Source organism: Notechis scutatus, chromosome 3, assembly GCF_049901735.1.
Source record: "Notechis scutatus isolate UNSWTSFEM ecotype Mainland chromosome 3, rNotScu1.2, whole genome shotgun sequence".
Lineage (NCBI taxonomy): Eukaryota > Metazoa > Chordata > Lepidosauria > Squamata > Elapidae > Notechis > Notechis scutatus.
The window spans coordinates 4,806,380-4,824,179 of NC_142011.1; the positions used below are offsets into that span (position 1 = coordinate 4,806,380).

The 17,800-nt window shown below is 39.4% G+C and overlaps 1 gene segment (V, D, J or C); it reads right to left on the reverse strand.

The window, feature by feature from the left end:
* Positions 1-1,121: 1,121 nt before the first annotated feature.
* On the reverse strand, positions 1,122-15,228 carry LOC148131066 (Ig kappa chain V region 3315-like). The segment is given in 3 exon segments: positions 1,122-1,411; positions 8,230-8,580; positions 15,037-15,228. Coding segments are annotated over 3 exon segments (582 nt in total).
* Between the last annotated feature and the right edge of the window lie 2,572 nt (positions 15,229-17,800).

Genomic DNA, 17,800 nt, shown 5'->3' on the forward strand with positions numbered 1-17,800 from the left:
AAATTATAATGTTAACGATAATATAATAATGGACCAATATAATATAGAATGTTGATTAGAATGGTTTATGAATATAATCAAATAAGAAAAGTATAACAGTGTTACTATGCGCAAAAGATATATGTACCCTTTCTTTTCTTTCCTTCCTTCCTTCCTTTCCTTCCTTCCTTCCTCTTTCTTTCTTTCTTTCTTTCTTCCTTCCTTCCTCCCTCCCTCCCTCCCTCCCTCCCTCCCTCCCTCCCTCCTTCTTCTTTCTTTCTTCTTCTCTTTCTTTCTTTCTTTCTTTCTTTCTTTCTTTCTTTCTTTCTTTCTTTCTTTCTTTCTTTCTTTCTTTCTTTCTTTCTTTCTTTCTTTTTTCTTCCTTCTTTCTTTCCTTCCTTTCTTTCCCTTCTTTCCTTTCCTTTCCCCTTTCCTTCCTCCCTCCCTCCCTTTCTTTCCTTTCTTTCTTTCTTTCCTTCCTTCCTTCCTTTCCTTCCTTTCCTTCCTTTCCCTCTCCTTCCTTTCTTCCTTCTTTCCTTCTTTCCTTCCTTCCTTCCTTCCTTCCTTCCTTCCTTCCTTCCTTCCTTCCTTCCTTCCTTTCTTTTTTCCTTCCTTCCTTCCTCTTCCTTCCTTCCTCCCTCCCTCCTTCCTTCCTTCTTTCTTTCTTTCTTTCTTTCTTTCTTTCTTTCTTTCTTTCTTTCTTTCTTTTCTTTCTTTCTTTCTTTCTTTTCTTTCCTTCCTTTCCTTTCCTTTCCTTTCCTTTCCTTTCCTTTCCTTTCCTTCCTCCCTCCCTCCCTCCCTTTCTTTCATTTCTTTCTTTCCTTCCTTCCTTCCTTCCTTCCTTCCCTTCCTTCCTTCTTTCTTCCTTTCTTTCTTTTCTTTCTTTCTTTCCTTCCTCTCCTTCTTTCTTTCTTTCTTTCTTTCTTTCTTTCTTTCTTTCTTTCTTTCTTTCTTTCTTCTTCCTTCCTTTACTTCCTTCCTTCCTTTCTTTTCTTCCCTTCCTTTCTTTCCCTTCTTTCCTTTCCTTTCCTTTCCTTTCCTTTCCTTTCCTTTCCTTTCCTTTCCTTTCCTTCCTTCCTCCCTCCCTTCCTTCCTTTCTTTCATTTCCTTCCTTCCTTCCTTTCCTTCCTTCCTTCCTTTCCTTCCTTCCTTCTTTCTTTTTCTTTTTCTTTTTTCTCTTTTTCTTCTTCTTTTCTTCCTTACTTTACCTATAGAGGGAGCCCCTTTGGCCTACTGGTTAAGGCACCAGGCTACAAACCAAGAGACTGTGAGTTCTAGTCCCGCCTTAGACGGCGTCTACATTTAGCCAAATATCTTGCAAGGCAGCATCCGTGTTGCTTTATTTGGAAAAGGCCAAGGAGGAAGAGAATCATGGCTACTTTGTTCAGGAAAAGCCCCAAATAGAGACCATAGATGGATTGTCCCTGCAAACCTGTGGGGAAAAGACAGGAGATTGTTTTTGATTTATTTGTAATAAAGCCAGAAAAATAGAATAGAGTAGAGTGGAGTAGAATAGAATATAGAAATAAGAATAGAATAGAATATAGAAGTAAGAATAGAAGGGAATGGAATAAGAAATGCATAGAATAGAATAGAATAGAAGAGAATAGAATAGAATAGAATAGAATCAGAAATGAAACTTTATTGTCACTTCGAATGTACACTGATCAACATACATTAAAATGAAATTTCGTTGCAAACAGATCTCAAAGATTCTCCAACTCTAATATGCACAACATAAGCATGACAAAATAAATAAACTAATTAAAGAAATTAAATACAAAATTATGCATATGCTGACCTATATTATGTGACACGGAGAAACAACGCGGTCTAATTAGGATGTCTACATGAACATGGCAAGAAAAATGACCCCTTGGGAGTGTACCAGATACGGATGGCTCAGCGAACAAAGCTGCTCCAGAATTGGGTAATCCTACTAGAAATACTTCAAAACCCCCTTCCCCAGAGTGGAGTCACAGAAACAGACCTCAAAGTGGGTGTGTGGGGTCTCTAATGATGTTTCGAGCTCCAAGCACAGAGGATTGTACACATCATTGTTTCTTTAACTTGTTCTTCTTCTAATTTAACCTCTAATAAATATCCGTATAATTTCTTAATCACCTTTTCATCAGTACCTGTTAAAATTTTATCTAAGGCAGTCAATTTATCATAAAAACCTTCTGTTTTGAGATCTTTATCATATCTAGAATGTATTTGCACATATGAAAACCAATTCATCCTTATACCTCGTTGCTCCAGTTCTTGCACAGATTTAAGTTCACCCTTTTCATTCATAATTTTGCCATATCTAACTGTTTGTTCCATTTTATATATCACTGGATATGAAAACGCTTCTATAGTTGAAAGCCAGACTGGAATTTTCAAATAGTGTTGCCTTTTAATCTTCTCCCAATTTAATAATAAAGCCTCTCGTATATAGTGTCTTCTAAAATATCCATGTGTTTTAGTTCCCTTGTACCATAGGAAAGCATGCCAACCCAACAACAAATCATGTCCTTCAAGTGTCAATAATCTAGTATTTCTCAATGTAATCCATTCCTTGACCCACATCAGAGTTGTTGCTTGATAATATAACTCCCAATTTGGCAAACCGAACTCACCTTTTATTCTAGCATCTTGTAATAACTTTAATTTTATTCTTGCTTTTTTCCCCCTGCCAGATATATTTCAGCACTATTTTATTCAACTCATCAAAATACTCTTTCCCTAATCTAATTGGAATTGTCTGGAACAAATATAAAATTCTTGGAAAAATATTCATTTTAATTGTTGATATTCTCCCTATTAATGAAAATGGTAAGTTTTCCCATTTTGCCAAGTCTGTCACAATCTGTTGCTTGAGTTTATTATAATTATTCTCTTTAAGTGTGCCACATCTTGCTGTCAAATGTATTCCCAGGTATTTAGCCTTATTTGTGACCTGGATTTCCAAGACTTCCGCCAATTCTTCCCTCTGTTTTACTAGCATATTCTTCCTCAGAATCTTTGTTTTATCTTTATTTATTTTTAAACCAGCTACCACTCTACCACTCAGCTGCCAGCTATTCCTCTATCTTTTCTATCAACCTAGTCGCTGTTGCCAGCGGGTCTTCTAATATAAAAACCAGGTCATCTGCAAATGCTTGTAATTTGTATTCTTCTTTCTTAATTTTCATTCCTTTTATTTCTTTCGCCTCTCCTATATCTCTAGTTACAAACAACAGAGGTGACAGCGGGCAACCTTGTCTTGTACCTTTCTTTATAGCAATAGAATCTGTTAATTCCCCATTAATCATTACCTTTGCTGTTTGATTATGATATATAGCTTCTATGGCTTGAATAAATTTCTTACCAAAGCCCATCTGTTCCAATTGTGATAACATAAATCGCCAATTTACATTATCAAAGGCTTTCTGTGCATCAAAGAATATCAAGGCCATTTGTTTTTCAGGATGTGCCTCGTAGTCTTCCAATGTGTCCAGGATAGTTCTCATATTGTCTTTAATATGTCTCTTTGGTAGAAATCCATTTTGATCGGGGTGAATAAAATTATTTAAATATCGTTTGAGTCATTCTGCCATTATTGAAGCAAAAATTTTATAGTCTGAGTTCAATAAGGAAATAGGTCAATAGTTCTTAATTAGTTGCGGGTCTGCTTCCTCTTTTGGCACAAGTGTAATATATGCTTCCGACCATGATTTAGGTGTCCTCTTTTTTAACATAACTTCATTCATAACTTCCAGAAGCAAAAGGTTCAACTGCTCCTGGAATGTCTTATAAAATTCAGCTGGCAATCCATCCGGGACAGGTGCTTTTCCATTATTTTGTTTTTTTATTGCTTCCGTTAGTTCCATCATTGTTATGTTTCCTTCTAACATCATTTTAATATCTTTTGGTATCTGAGGCAAATTAGCTTTCTGTAGGTATTGTTTAATCTTCCCTTCCTCTATTATCTCTTGTTCATATAACTTCCGATAAAAGTTCTGTACAATTTTTTTCTTCTCTGTGTTTCCATAGCAGGCTTGCCCATGGTTATTTATCAATTGAGCTATTTTTCTTGATTCTTTCTCCTTTTTCAATTTATTTGCTAACCATCTGCCTGGTTTGTTTGCATCTTCAAAATAGTTTTGCTTAGCATTTCTAATTTTCTGTGCTAGTTCCTCTTTTTCCATTAGTCCCATTTTGTGTTTAACTATGTCCATTTGTATTTTCACATCTTTTTTTAATGGTGATTTTTGTAGTTCTTTCTCAAGTCTCTTGTAATCATCCTCTAACATTTTCAACACTTGTCTTTTCTTTTTCTTTCTTATCTTTGTATAGTCTATTATCAAGCCCCTAGAGTAAGCCTTCGTTGTATCCCACAAGTTTTGTGTTGATGTATCTTCTGTTCTATTTTCCTTGAAGAAGAAATCAAATTCTTTCTCCATTTTCTGTGTAAAGTCCTTTTCTTTTAATAAAGCATTATTTAAAGTCCATCTAGATCTTTTCTTTGTCCTTTCCACTTAATTGTCATTGGATTGTGGTCTGCCCAGGTACCAGTTTCTATCTCAATTTCCTGTATGTTGGTAATCAATTTTGCTGACATCCATATCATATCGACTCTGGACCATGATGAGTGTCTATTTGAATAAAAAGTATATTGTCTATTTTTAATATTGTTTTGTTAGGAATAACATGGTTACTAACTTAGTTTGGGTAAAATAATATATATAGACTATGATTGTGTGTGTCACTTTAAATGCAGACCATGTATTTTGGGTGCGGTTGTAAAATCACCATAAGGGAGCAAGAAGAGCTCACTGTTTGCTGGCTTTACTGGATTGCTGACAATGATGGATTGATGGTGATAACTGCATGTTTTCCCTGCTATTGCTGAACAAAGAAAGAGGTTTGATTTTCTTCATATCTCTACTGCAAAAGAGATATATTACTGGACTGATTATTTGTAAGTTTACTGACCTCTTTTTCGACACTGGACTTTGCTAATGGATAATCCCGGATGGACTGAACTAGTGTGTATGATATATGGACTGTTTGACTATGCTATAACTCTTACTGGAATAAAAACTATTTAACTGGCACAGTGTATCTGATTTACTGAGTGTAAGCTACAACAATGTTTATCTCCATATCTGCCTGCCTGCCTGACTACCGTTGCGTTCTGCTGGGTGTATATCCTAACAGTTTTCTTTCCAAGTGTCCTTTAGGTTTAGTTCATCCGTCATTTAAAAAAAAGATTTTGGCAAGATCTTTTTGTTTTGTTTTATTGTTTTCTGTGTTTTATAGTCCATCTTCTCATTAATTATTTCATTAAAGTCACCCAACATACATATATTGTCATATTCTAAGTCAATTATTGTCCTGTGTAGTTTTTTATAAAATCCTTCTTGATTGTCATTTGGACCATAAATTTCAATTAAAAGTAATTTCACATTATTGTCTATTATCTCCACCATCAAGACTCTTCCATCATCGTCCATATAAATTTGTTTTGCTGGAATTGTATCTTTAATGTATAAGACTACTCCTCTTTTCTTAACTCGTGTCAGTGAAGTAAATATTTTCCCTAATTTTGGCTACACCAGTAGTTGTTCATATTGTTTTTTAATGTGAACGTCTTGTAGGCAAATTATATCAAATTTCAATTTTTCTAATTTATGAAATATTTTCCTTCTTTTAATAGCGGAATTAAGTCCATTTATATTAATTGTAATCAATTTTTTCTCTTCCATGTTTTATACTTTATAGGAGGGGTTAACAGCTCTGGTTGATCTCACCTCTCGTTGTTCTTTAGGTTCCCCATTGCCTCCTATAGCTCCTTGTTCTTTTTGAATCACTTCAAGGCACTCCTCTTGTAGTTTGAGTATTGCTTCTTGTCTTTCCCTCTCATCTTTCTTGTCTCTGAAATATTCTGCATAAAATAATTCTGCTTTCTCAATTGAATCAATTCTATGTCTTTGCTCTTGCCATGTAAACTGAAGGCCTTCTGGTATCAGCCAGTATTTCACACTTTTCTTCAAAAGAATTTTAATCAGGAATTGATATTCTCTTCTCATCTCTCTTATTTTTCTAGGTACTTTTGTTTCAAGACCACAATCTCCTTGCCTTTATATTTCAGTGTTTTCTCTCTTGCTATCTGTAATATTTGCATTTTAATGGCCCTCTTCGTAAATCTGATATGTACTTCTCTTGGTAGTTTATTTCTCACTGCACATCTTGTAAAGACTCAAAAAATTTCATCTACTCCATCCATCATTTTCTCTTTAGTTATTTCCAGTGCTTCTGCCAGAATTTCTATCATTATTTCTGCCAAGTTTTCTCCCTTTTCTTCCTCTATATTTTGAAATCTAAGATAGAATTCCGATCTATCTATTTCCCACCTCAGCATACTCTTGTCCTGTTCAATCACGTTCAATCTGTTATAAATATCGCCAATCTTCTTATCTCTTTGTTCCTCTCTTTCTTCAATTTTTTGGATTCTTTCTTCATATTTCATCATCATCTGGTGGATATTCTCAACTTTATCATCTGTTTTTTCTGTTCTTAACTTTATATCTTGAACTCCTTGCCAAATCATCTGTAGGGTCACCTCTTCTCTTTTTCCTGCTGTGACATCACCGTTGTTGATCGTTGTCCTCCAGATGTCGAAGAAGCTGTAGTTGGTATTGAAGAACCAGTACTTGATGGTCATCTACTCATTTTTACAAGGCAGAAGCAATGAGAAAGAAAAATCTTTGGGTTCTTGTATACCCCTCCAATTAAATCCAATTGATTAAAAAGAAAACCATAAAAAAGCAAAAATTATAATAAGAAAAAATAAAAGAAAAAGATCTTCAGGTTCAATACCTTAATCCAAGTAATCAATATAGAAAAAGCTCAAACAATATAATAAAAATAGTGTTCCAAATCCCCAAAAAAGAGAAGAAGAAAAAAGGAGAATAAAGAAAAAATAAAAATAAGTAGATCAATATACTTTGAGGTAAAAAGGAATCCAAAGGGAAAAAGAAAAGAGAAAAAGCAAAGTACTGAGGATTAAAAAATTAAAGTTTAAAAATTAAAAAGGAAAAACCCTTTAACAGGCCACTGTCACAGATGTCAGAAAAAAAAATAGATTATTAAGGGGGGAAGATAAAGAAAGCAAAGAAAGAAAAAAAAAACAAGCCACACACTGCCACAGTATAGTGTCCAAGGCTCTCTTGCTAAGTTAAGTTCCAAAAAAGCTTTAAAATTTTCTTCTCAAGATCCTCTCAATCTTCTTTCTTTTTACTTCTTGCTTTCTCTCACTGTCCGAAAGCAACCACAGATAGTAACCCAGAAGAGCACCTGTAATAACATTCTTCCATGCTCATCCCACTATCTTCACAAACTGGCTCATTGTCCTTGTTCTTGTTATTGTCAGGCTTATCAAGCCACAAAGAAGAAAGAAAGAAACAGTGTTTCCAAGCCTCTAGATGGCAGTGTTACTTATTGTCTCTACTTTCATTTCCCACCTTGAATCCAAAGGAAAAAAAAAAGTTAAAAATGGCTAACAAATAAGCAGTTAAACTAAGATGCTTTTAGATATTTAACAGAAACACTAGGAAAAAGAAAAAAGTTCTAAACAACAACAAAAAAAAGAGTAAAGGAATCATTGAATGTAAAATTCAAGAAAAAGTCCAGTCAATTTTAAAATTTTAAGGCATTTGTAAAAAAGTCCAGCAATAAAAAATATTAAACACACTCATCTTGACTGCAGGTTTAATCTCGCTGCTTTCCCTCTTCTGTCTTCACTTTAAACTTTTTCTCTTCCCTTCTCAGGGTGTTCTCTCAAATAGTAGTATTTTTAAAAAATCATCTCACCAGATCGACGCACTTTCGCTTTCCACTTTCCTCTTCCTTCCGGAGCTGTCCCAGCTTCAGCGGCTTCAATGGCCACCTCTCTGCCGCTGGAAAAAAGGGCTTCTCCTGAATCAACCAGGGACTTTGTGATGTCCCTGGGATCAACAGGATGTGCCCTTCTCTGTTACTGTCTCTACGGGACGGTTTAGGTCCGTGAGGACCGTCCAGCAGCCGAGGTATCCATGGCGATCTTAGAGCATTAAGATTGCATGTCGTACTGCCGCAACGCCAGCTCCTCCCTCCTACACTTCTTGGATTTCTTACACTGTTTTTTTTCTTAACCCGGCCTTCTATTTTATTTTATTTTTTTCATTTTCTCTTTTTGGTTCATCTCATTTTGTTTCTATCCCACCATTTGTTCACACTCACCTTCGACAACCACACGAGTCCCAGGTCCTCCAAGCAAAACCTTCGATCCCCTCACGTCTCTCTTCTCCTTCACACAGCAATAAGTCCCCGCATCTTCCAGCGTAACATTATAGATGGAGATGGTGAAATCCGTGTTGGAATTTGGATAATTTCTTTTTATTCTTTCATCGGCTTCATCCGTCTGGATGTCTTGGTAGATGACTTTCCACTGAGGTTCTTCTATCAAGAACCATTTCACAGGACCAGGTGTGAAGTTGTCAAACACTTGACATTTCAGGTGGAGAACGTCTCCTATTCTGACCAAAACAGACCTCTGGGGTTGCAAGAGCCATGAATCCTCAGCCTTAACACCTGAGAAAGAGGAACCCAGATTGTAGTTAAACCACAGAATCCTAGGGCTGGAAGGGACCTTGGAGGTCTTCTAGTCCAACCCCTTGCCCAAGGTAGAAGACCTTATACCACCCAGTCAAAGAGTTGCCCAATCATTCTTTGAATACCTCCAATGATGGAAACAAGTTTTCTATGGAGATTCTCAGTCTTCCAGGTCTGGTTGTCCCAAAGGTGCTTTTTTCCCAAGAGGCAACTGGACTTTATGTTTTTTTTTTTCTTTGAAGACATTTTGCTTCTCATTCAAAGAAGCTTTGTCAGCTCTGACTGGAGGGCAGGCGATGGAAGGATTTATATTCCTTGCAGACAACTGGTCATTTACATAGTTTTAGAGCGTTGCTGAGGCCACTTGGAGGTTTGTCTGTGTCCTCAGAGTCACCTGAGTATTGCAAATGGGTGTGGAGCCTTCCTGGAACTGTTGAAAGGATCGGGTTGTAGACCGGAGATAGATGATGCCATATCCACCCGCTTCTGTTGAGGAGGGATGTTCAATTTAGTCAAATTAGTCATTTTTGACGAATTTTGTGCTATTCGGGTGACCCTGACGACACAGACAAATCTCCAGGATGCCACAACAACTCTCTCAAAGAATGCAAAGGACCAGCTGTCTGCAAGGAATATAAATCCTTCCATTCCACACAATTCAGTCAGAACTGAAGAAGCTTCTCAGATGAGACACGAAATGTCTTCAAAAGAAAAACTAGAAAGTCCAGTTGTCTCTTGAAAAAGCACCTTTGGGACATGCAGGAAGCAAGCTAGAGATCATTGATTAATTGTTCTCTGCCAGAAAATTTCGCCCAATCCTAAGTTGCATTAACAGAGGGATACAATCAAGATCAAGTAAGGTACTAATACCACTCTATAAAGCCTTAGTAAGACCACACCTAGAGTCCTGCATCCAGTTTTGGTCACCACATTATAAAAAAGAGGTTGAGACTCTAGAAAAAGCACAGAGAAGAGCAACCAGGATGATGAGGGGACTGGAGGCTAAAACATACGAAGAACGGTTGCAGGAACTGGGCTTGGCTAGTCTAGGGAAGAGAAGGACCAGGGGAGACATGATTGCAGTCTTCCAATATTTGAGGGGCTGCCATAGAGAGGAAAGGGGTTAAAGCTATTTTCCAAGGCACCCGAAGGCCAGACAAGGAACAATGGATGGAAACTGAACAAGGAGAGATTCAACCTGGAAATAAGGAGAAACTTTCTGACAGTGAGAACAATCAACCCATGGAACAGAAGTTGCCTTCGGAAGTTATGGGAGCTTCATCACTTGAGACTTTCAAGAAGAGATTGGACTGCCATTTGTCAGAAATGGTGTAGGGTCTCCCGCTTGGGCAGGGGGTTGGACTAGATGACCTATAACGTCCCTTCCAACTCTGATTATCTGTTATCTGTTCTTACTTCTAAGTTGGTACTCTCTTTAACAAGCTTTCACCCATTACTTCTAGTGCTACCTGCCCTCTGGTGCCTCAAAGAATAAGTCCATCCCCTCTTCTTGGTGAAACCCCTTCAATTACTGGAAGACAATTGTCATGTCACACCCTAATCCTTCACTTCTATAGTCTGGGCATGTCTACCATGCCTGGTTCCAGATTTGAACCTGATATACCCAAGTCCCTTGAGTCCTCCAGAAACAGAAGAATAGAATAACAGAGCTGGAAGGCACCTTGGAGGTCTTCTAGTCCAACCCCTCACCCACAACCTCTGGAGGGGTTCTACTGATTGATTGTTCTCACCCACAGGAAATTTCTCCTTCGTTCGATGTTGCTTCTCTCTTTCATAAGCTTTCGCTCATGGCTTCTTGTCTTGGCCTCAGGTGCTTAGCAGAATAGGCCAGCCTTTTCTTCTCTGTAACAGCCCTTCAAATATTGGATGACAGCGGTCACGTCACCCCTAGGCCTTCTCTTCGTTAGGCAAAACGTACCCAGTTCTCTCAAGTGACCATCGTATGTTTTCGCCTCCAGACGCCTCCTCATCTTTGTGGCTCTTCTCTGCACTCTTTCGATTTGTGACAGAATGCACAATAACAGAATTGGAAGGGATCTTGGAGTTCCAACCAGTGCTGGGATTCCAAAAATTTTTATTACCGGTTCTGTGGGCGTGGCTTGGTGGGCATGGCAGAGGAAGGATATATTGCAAAATCCCCCTTCCCTCCCCACCCCACTAACCTGCTTTCCAGCTCCGTTCTCCTATGCAGGGCAACCAAAGGAGACCAGCCGATCAGCTGGGACTCAATGGGAGGCAGAGAAGAGATGGAGGTGGGGCCAGTGAGAGGTGGGATTTCCTGGTTCTCTGAACTACTCAAAATCTCCGCTACTGGTTCTCCAAGAACGCTCAGTGCCACATCCTTGTCTCATCCTTCAAATTACCCCCTAACTGGGGGGTCACTTGGTGCCTACATGGACAAGCACAGAAGTTCCTTTCTGGTGAGATTGATTTGATTATTTTTATTTTATTTCCCCTCCTTGGCTTGGCAAACACTCCCCTCTAAAGACGGCTGTAGCGGTGGTCAAATACGGCCACTCTGAATAGGAAGAGCTAGCCAGGATAAGATTGAGCAGGAGCGGTGAAGAAGAGGACAGCAAGAAACCCGGGATAATTAGGTGCAACATCTAAATCTAAGGTACCCCGGAATTAAAATTATAAGTTTTTTTTAAAGAGAAATAACTAAAGCGGCTGACAAAAAAAGTGAAGAAGAAAAAAAGTTTATTTTTTTAACAGCTGAATATGGCTTTGAACTTGGAAAGGAAGGAGCTGGAAGAAGATATTCGTTGAAACTGGTTAAATATATGATCTTGGCACTAAACAGGCATAACTAAAGCTGAACTTGAACGTGCCAAAGAAAAAAATAAAAATAGTAATTGATATTTGAATCTATTGGAACTTTGAATTTTTTTAAAAAAGGGAGCCTTAAATAGAAAAAAAAGTGGGAGAAAAGGGTGAGGCTTGGACATAACAGAGAATGCCATCTAGTGGCAAAAGAATTTATTTATGATTTTCTACAATCTGATTTACTTAAAAGTTTGACTTGATACAAAATAAGTGAAAACTTGATACAAGTAAATAAAGACCCTAGAAAGTGAAAGTGGAATATTGAACATCAAAATAAAGAAAGAAGCAGGAAGGGTTAGGAACTGTTTGGTGACTTTGGTATAAACTCTAAATCTATGGATATTGGACTATTTGATGAATCTGAAAAATACCCAAAGTGGAATTAATAAAAGCTGATCATTGGAGATAAACTTTACAGATATCTGTGGAATTAAACTACTGGACAGAAGTGTTTTAAAATGCAGAATCTCCTTTGGATTAAAAATGGAACTAAAAAATAATGAAAGAAATGCTACAAGAAAGAGGTGAACCGTTTTGCTTTGCTTTACAATTTTTGGAAATTGCGGTTTTAGAGCATGAAGAACAGCAAGGAGTGCCAGAAGAGGAGGAGCTGATTAAAGAAGAGGCCAACTTTAATGGACAATTGGAACAACATATATTAAAGTGAAGGGGGGAAAGAATGGGAATTAAAAATTTGAGACTTGAGGGAGTAATTAAAAAGGGGGATATTTTAAAAACCAAACAAAGTAAAAGGGAACAGCAGAAAAGTAAATTGTGGAAGGAAGCTTAAAAAGAGGGAGGGGGATAAAAACTGGAGTAGGAAAAGGAGGGGAAAAACAAAGGGAAAAAGAAATAATAAGAAACAGGACCAGAAAACAAAGAAATATGGAAATCGAATATTAAGAAAGGGGATTCTGCAAGGTGAGGAGGTGAAGTATAAATGTATTTGAAGTAATAAACTATTTAGAAAATAGGGAAATATAGATTATTAAAATGAAAGGTTGAAACTAATTTTTTTTTGTTATAGGAATGTTCATTTTTTGTTAAATTATATATAGAGATAAATGGAATAAATGGGGAAAAGGGGAACTATGACAAGTTTCTTAACTATGTTTAAGAAATTTATAGAATAGGATTATTGTAATGAGATTAATGTAAATTCTTATGATGAATTGAATAGATTAATTTTTCTTTTTGTAATTATAAACATTTCTATGTATTTGAAGGGGAAAGCACCATGCGGAATCTGAGCTAAAAGGAATATATGATATGTAGTTGCTAGGAGATTATTATTATTAATTTTTAGGTGATAATTAAAAGTTAAATGATTATTGAGATTAAAAGGGGAGTTAATTAAATGATATATAAGCCATAGGGGTGGCACCCTCAAATTAGTAATTAAGGGGAAAACTTTTTTGAAATGTTTGAATGGAATTAGAGTTTGTGAAATGATGAAATAAGAATATGAGATGGAATTGCAAACCTGACAAATAAAAGTATAAAAGTAAAATGAAGATGAAGATGTGAGAGTTATTTAAAGTTTAAGGAAATAGATTAAGGAATATACTGGAACATTTATGGAAAAAGCTGGAGGAAAGTATTTGAGAAAAATAACAGAAAGTATGTAAAGTATTGGAAAGATACAAAATTAAATGTGAAAGATGAGTATCTAATTATGGTCATGTTTGCCTGGAAATGTGAAAACCTGGAATCATGCTGTTCAAGGGGGAAAAAAGAGATGTTTTTAAAATGTGGAAAACTGAAATAAAATTTTATACATATAAAAAAAGAAGTTCCTTTCCAAATAAACGCAACTCCAAAGCGGTGGGCTGATGCCCGAGTCATGGAGAAGAAATGCAGAATTAATGGCTGTGATTTTATCTAAGTTCCTGCCATCCAGTGGCTTCATTTGAGAGGGACAAAGTTGGTGTGAAGCAGAGTTGCTTCCTGGAGCAATCTGGACTCTGACTGGCAGAGGGATTTCCTTCACGGTGGGACCACCACATCTTGAGAAAACAAGGTGTTCCATCTCACCATCGGAAGTGACGTGAGATGGGCTCCCTCACTTCTCCAACCTTTTGAAGCGTCCCTCAAAAGGGACTACGGGAGACCACAGGCAGGAGATCGGAGATGGGGAGGGCCAGTGGTGGGATTCAATTTTTTTTTACTACTGGTTCTTTGGGTGTGGCTTAGTGGGCGTGGTGCAGCTTGGTGGGCGTGGCTTGGTGGGCGTGGCAGGGGAAGGATACTGCAAAATTCCTATTCCCTCCCCACCCCACTAACCTGCTTTCCAGCTCCTTTCTCCTGCGCAGGGCAACCAAAGAAGACCCAGCCGATCAGCTGGGACTCAGGAGGCGGAGAAGAGAGGGGGGCGAGGGGCCAGTCATAGTTGGTATTTGCTGGTTCTCCGAACTACTCAAAATTTCTGCTACTGGTTCTCCTGGTCAGAACCTGCTGAATTCGCCACCTCTGGGGCGGGCCATAACTCACTTCCCCAGCTAAGCATTTTCACACTAAGCCATCATTGTGCTAACCAAAAGAAAATATCTACCACCCCTTCAGTGGTTCTTCCTCTGCTGCCAAGACAACTAACCATGGAAAGTGAGATTGCTATTTGGGTGAAGATACTGCGGGATTCCTAGAAATTATCAATGATTTCTGTGAACCCCGCCCTCCCAAACAAAGGAACGTGAAAAGAGAAACAAGAAGAAAAATGAGTCTGGAGAACCAGATCTTTTTTTTTTGGAGTAGATCAATTCTTTAGTCCCAATGTCCCTTCCGTCAGGCTTAGCAGTAGCCATCAATGTTCTTATCTTTAAACGAATTGGAAGCCCAATGAGTAGCAAATCCAATGGAGCATCCTAGGAGAGGCCATGACTAATTAGCAGAAACATGGAGTCCAACATCTTACAGTTACTCTTATTCACCCTGGAAAGGGTGCAGAAAAAAAGCAACTAGGATGGTTAGAGGGCTGGAGTCTAAAATATACGAAGAAAGGTTGCAGGAATTGGGTAGGTCTAATCTAGTGAAAAGAAGGACCAGGGGAGACAGTGCTCCAATATTGGAGGGGCTCCCACAAAGAAGAGGGAGTCGAGCTATTTTCCAAGGCACCCGAAGGCCAGACAAGAAACAATGGAAGGAAGCTGATCAAGGAGAGAACCAACCTGGCCCTCGGAAGTTGTGGGAGCGCCATCACTTGAGACTTTCAAGAAGAGATTGGACTGCCATTTGTCAGAAATGGTGTAGGGTCTCCCGCTTGGGCGGGGGGTTGGACTAGATGACCTACAAGGTCCCTTCCAAATCTGATTATTTGTTATCTGTTAACCCTGGAACTAAGGAGACATTTCCTGACAGTGAGAACAATTAACCAGTGGAACAACTGGCCTCCAGAAGTTTTGACTGCTCCATCACTGGAGAATTTTAAGAAGAGACTGGACAGCTATTTGCCTGGAATGGTATATTTCTCCTGCATGAGCAGGGGGTTGGACTAGAAGACCTCCGGGGTCCCTTCCAATGCTGTTATTCTGTTGTTCTTTCGTCCACTATCTCAGTTCCTTCTGTCTAGAGCCTTTCGGCCTGATCACTCACCTCCATTCCTTGCTGAAGACAGGCTGGAAAGCACAACGAAAACCAGACCGGAAAGGAAGACTCCACAAGCCATTGGAGAAGCCGGTTTTGTTAAAACGGCAACAAGTCTCGGCTCTCCTTGACTGTGGCGTAAACTGGTCTGGATTGTCACCCACACAATCGGTTGCTTCTGAATAGTATCTGGCTGCAGATTAACCTACTCCTCAAAGGGGAAGTCACGACAGGAAACTAATTTGACATGAAGTCCGTTTTGGGGTTTTGTTACATTTTGGAGAAGAATACTGTGGGAAAATAAAAAGATTCCCACAAATGGCTGTTAATACTGAGCAGGGTTTCTCAAAGACTTTCCAAACAGACTGAGGGGGGGGAGGGAGGGAGGGAGGGAAAGAGAGAGGGGGAGGAGGTGTTGTGAATCAATAAAAAGTAACTAAGCCCAAATGCAAAGCGGGTTTTGAAAGCCTGCACACCTGATTGGTCCTTAAACAACGAACAAGGATTGGTCCATAACAAGCCCCTGATTGGCCAATATTAGGACACTTCTTATTGGGTATTAGTTGAACTTGTTGCACATATTATTGGTCAATAGGGTAGCAGCCAACCCTATAAAAGGGTTACTGCTGCCCATAGCCTTGCTCTGTTCTGTTCTATCTACTGTTATTAAAGAGTTGAAGTCACTGGTCAGATGTCTGGTCTCCATTATTCTCCAAACTTAACAGGAGGGATCTCAGTGTCTTAGTGAACCACCATGGAAGTTATGAGCCAGCCGTGTGCTGCAGCTGCCAAAAAGGCCAACGTAATCCCTGGTTGCATTGATGGAGGGATTACATCAAGATCATGTGAAGTCTTAGTTAGTTTTATACTACACTGGTAAAACCAAACTTGAAATACTGCATCCAATTCTGGATCACCACAACATACAAAAAAAGGTGTTAAGACTCTGGAAAGAATGCAGATAAGAGCAACCAAGATGATGAGGGGGCTGGAGGCTAAAACATACGGAAAAAAGGTTGCAGGAATTGGGTAGGTCTAAATTAACGAAAAGAAGGACCCAGGAGAGTCATGATTACAGTGTCTCAATATTTGAGGGGCTTCTACAAAGTACTACCGTGTTTCTCATATAATAAGGCCGGGTCTTATTTTTTTTTTGAGCCACCCAAAAATGGCTAGGCCGTCTTTTTTTGGGGGGGGGTGACTTAATTCCACCCCCCTTGCATCTTCGGGCAGGCAGGCGGCGATGGCTTGGATGTTGACCTCAGCGTTGGTGGGGCACTTCGTATTGGGGTCAACGCAGGCAGCACCATATCCGGGTGTGCAACAAAAGTACTTCCTAACGGCAAGCCCCCCCCACCATTCCCCCCCATTTCGCACGTTTTAATATAGGCCTTAATTTGGGGGGAGAGGCTTAATTTCATTTCATGCCTATAAAACATGCTGGGACTTCCTATTGGGGGAGGCCGTATTGTTGGAGAAACAGGGTAGTACTTTATTGTCCTTACACCACGTACAACAAAATTGAATGCCATCTTCGGTGTACATTATACATAAGAAAACTATAAAAAAAAATCAAACAAAAAGACACATTCTTCACATTCTATATAATAGAATTGAGAACCCTTAATGTTGCATTAATATTGCACTGTACAGTGGGATGCAATGCAGTCGTAGAAGAAAAGGGAGTCAAGCTATTCTCCAAAGCCCCCGAAGGCAGGACGAGAAGCAACGGATGGAAACTCATCAAGGAGAGAGGCAACGTGGAATTTAAGGGAGGACAATTCACCAGTGGAATGACTTACAGTGAGAAGTTGTCGATGCTTCATCACCGGAGGTTTTTAAGAAGAGACTGGACAGCCACTTGTCTGGAATGGTACAGGGTTCTCCTGCTTGAGCAGGGGGCTGGACTAGAAGACCTCCAAGGTCCCTTCCAACTCCTTTATTCTGTCATTCTATTGTTCTGTTCGTTTGTGGTTCCTCATATAACCATGGGGGTACAACCCGTTGCATTTTCACCTCTCCTTAGCCATGCTGATTCCTACATATTAGAAGGAATTTGCTGGCATTTTTTCTGACCTATAATTTCATTAAATCACGGCAGCCTTTTAATAAAAGGAGCTTTGGATGAAGTGAGCTGCAGGCTCAGGGCAGCTTATGCCTTTTCATAATACCTGTAATTTGAAAAAAAGGCACTACCACAGGTAGACCTCGACTTACATTCATTTAATGACTGTTCAAAGTTAACAACAGCCCTGATAACAGGGCCTGGCGATCGTTTTTCACACTTATGACCGTTGCAGCAGCTGGTTCATATTTATGACGGTTGCCCTGTTCCCGGGGTCACCTGATCCCCTTTTGCGACCTTTTGACAAGCAAAGTCAAACCAGATTCACTTACTTAACAACAGCAGTGATTCACTTACTGTTGTGGTTCACCGGCAGCGGGTGCAGACGGCTGAGGTCTCGGAGAGCGAGGACTCGGGTGAGGGGCCTGCGTGTGATGCAGAGATGGGGCCAGGACCATCAGGGAGTGGAGTGCTGCCTTCGGAGGTTGTGGAGGCTGGCAGCAGTGAGGAAGAGACCCCCGAGGAGCCTGTGGCAAAGTTCGCGTGCGCACAGGGCTGCTCGAAGGAAAGAGCAGCTGCAGCAGCACGGGCGACTCGGGAGTAAGGCTGCAAGATGATGGCCCCTCCCTCAAGAGATAAAAGCCAGCTGAGAAACCGGAGTTCTTTGCGGGAAGCAAAGAAGTTTTTGCACTCAAGCCTTGTGGACTT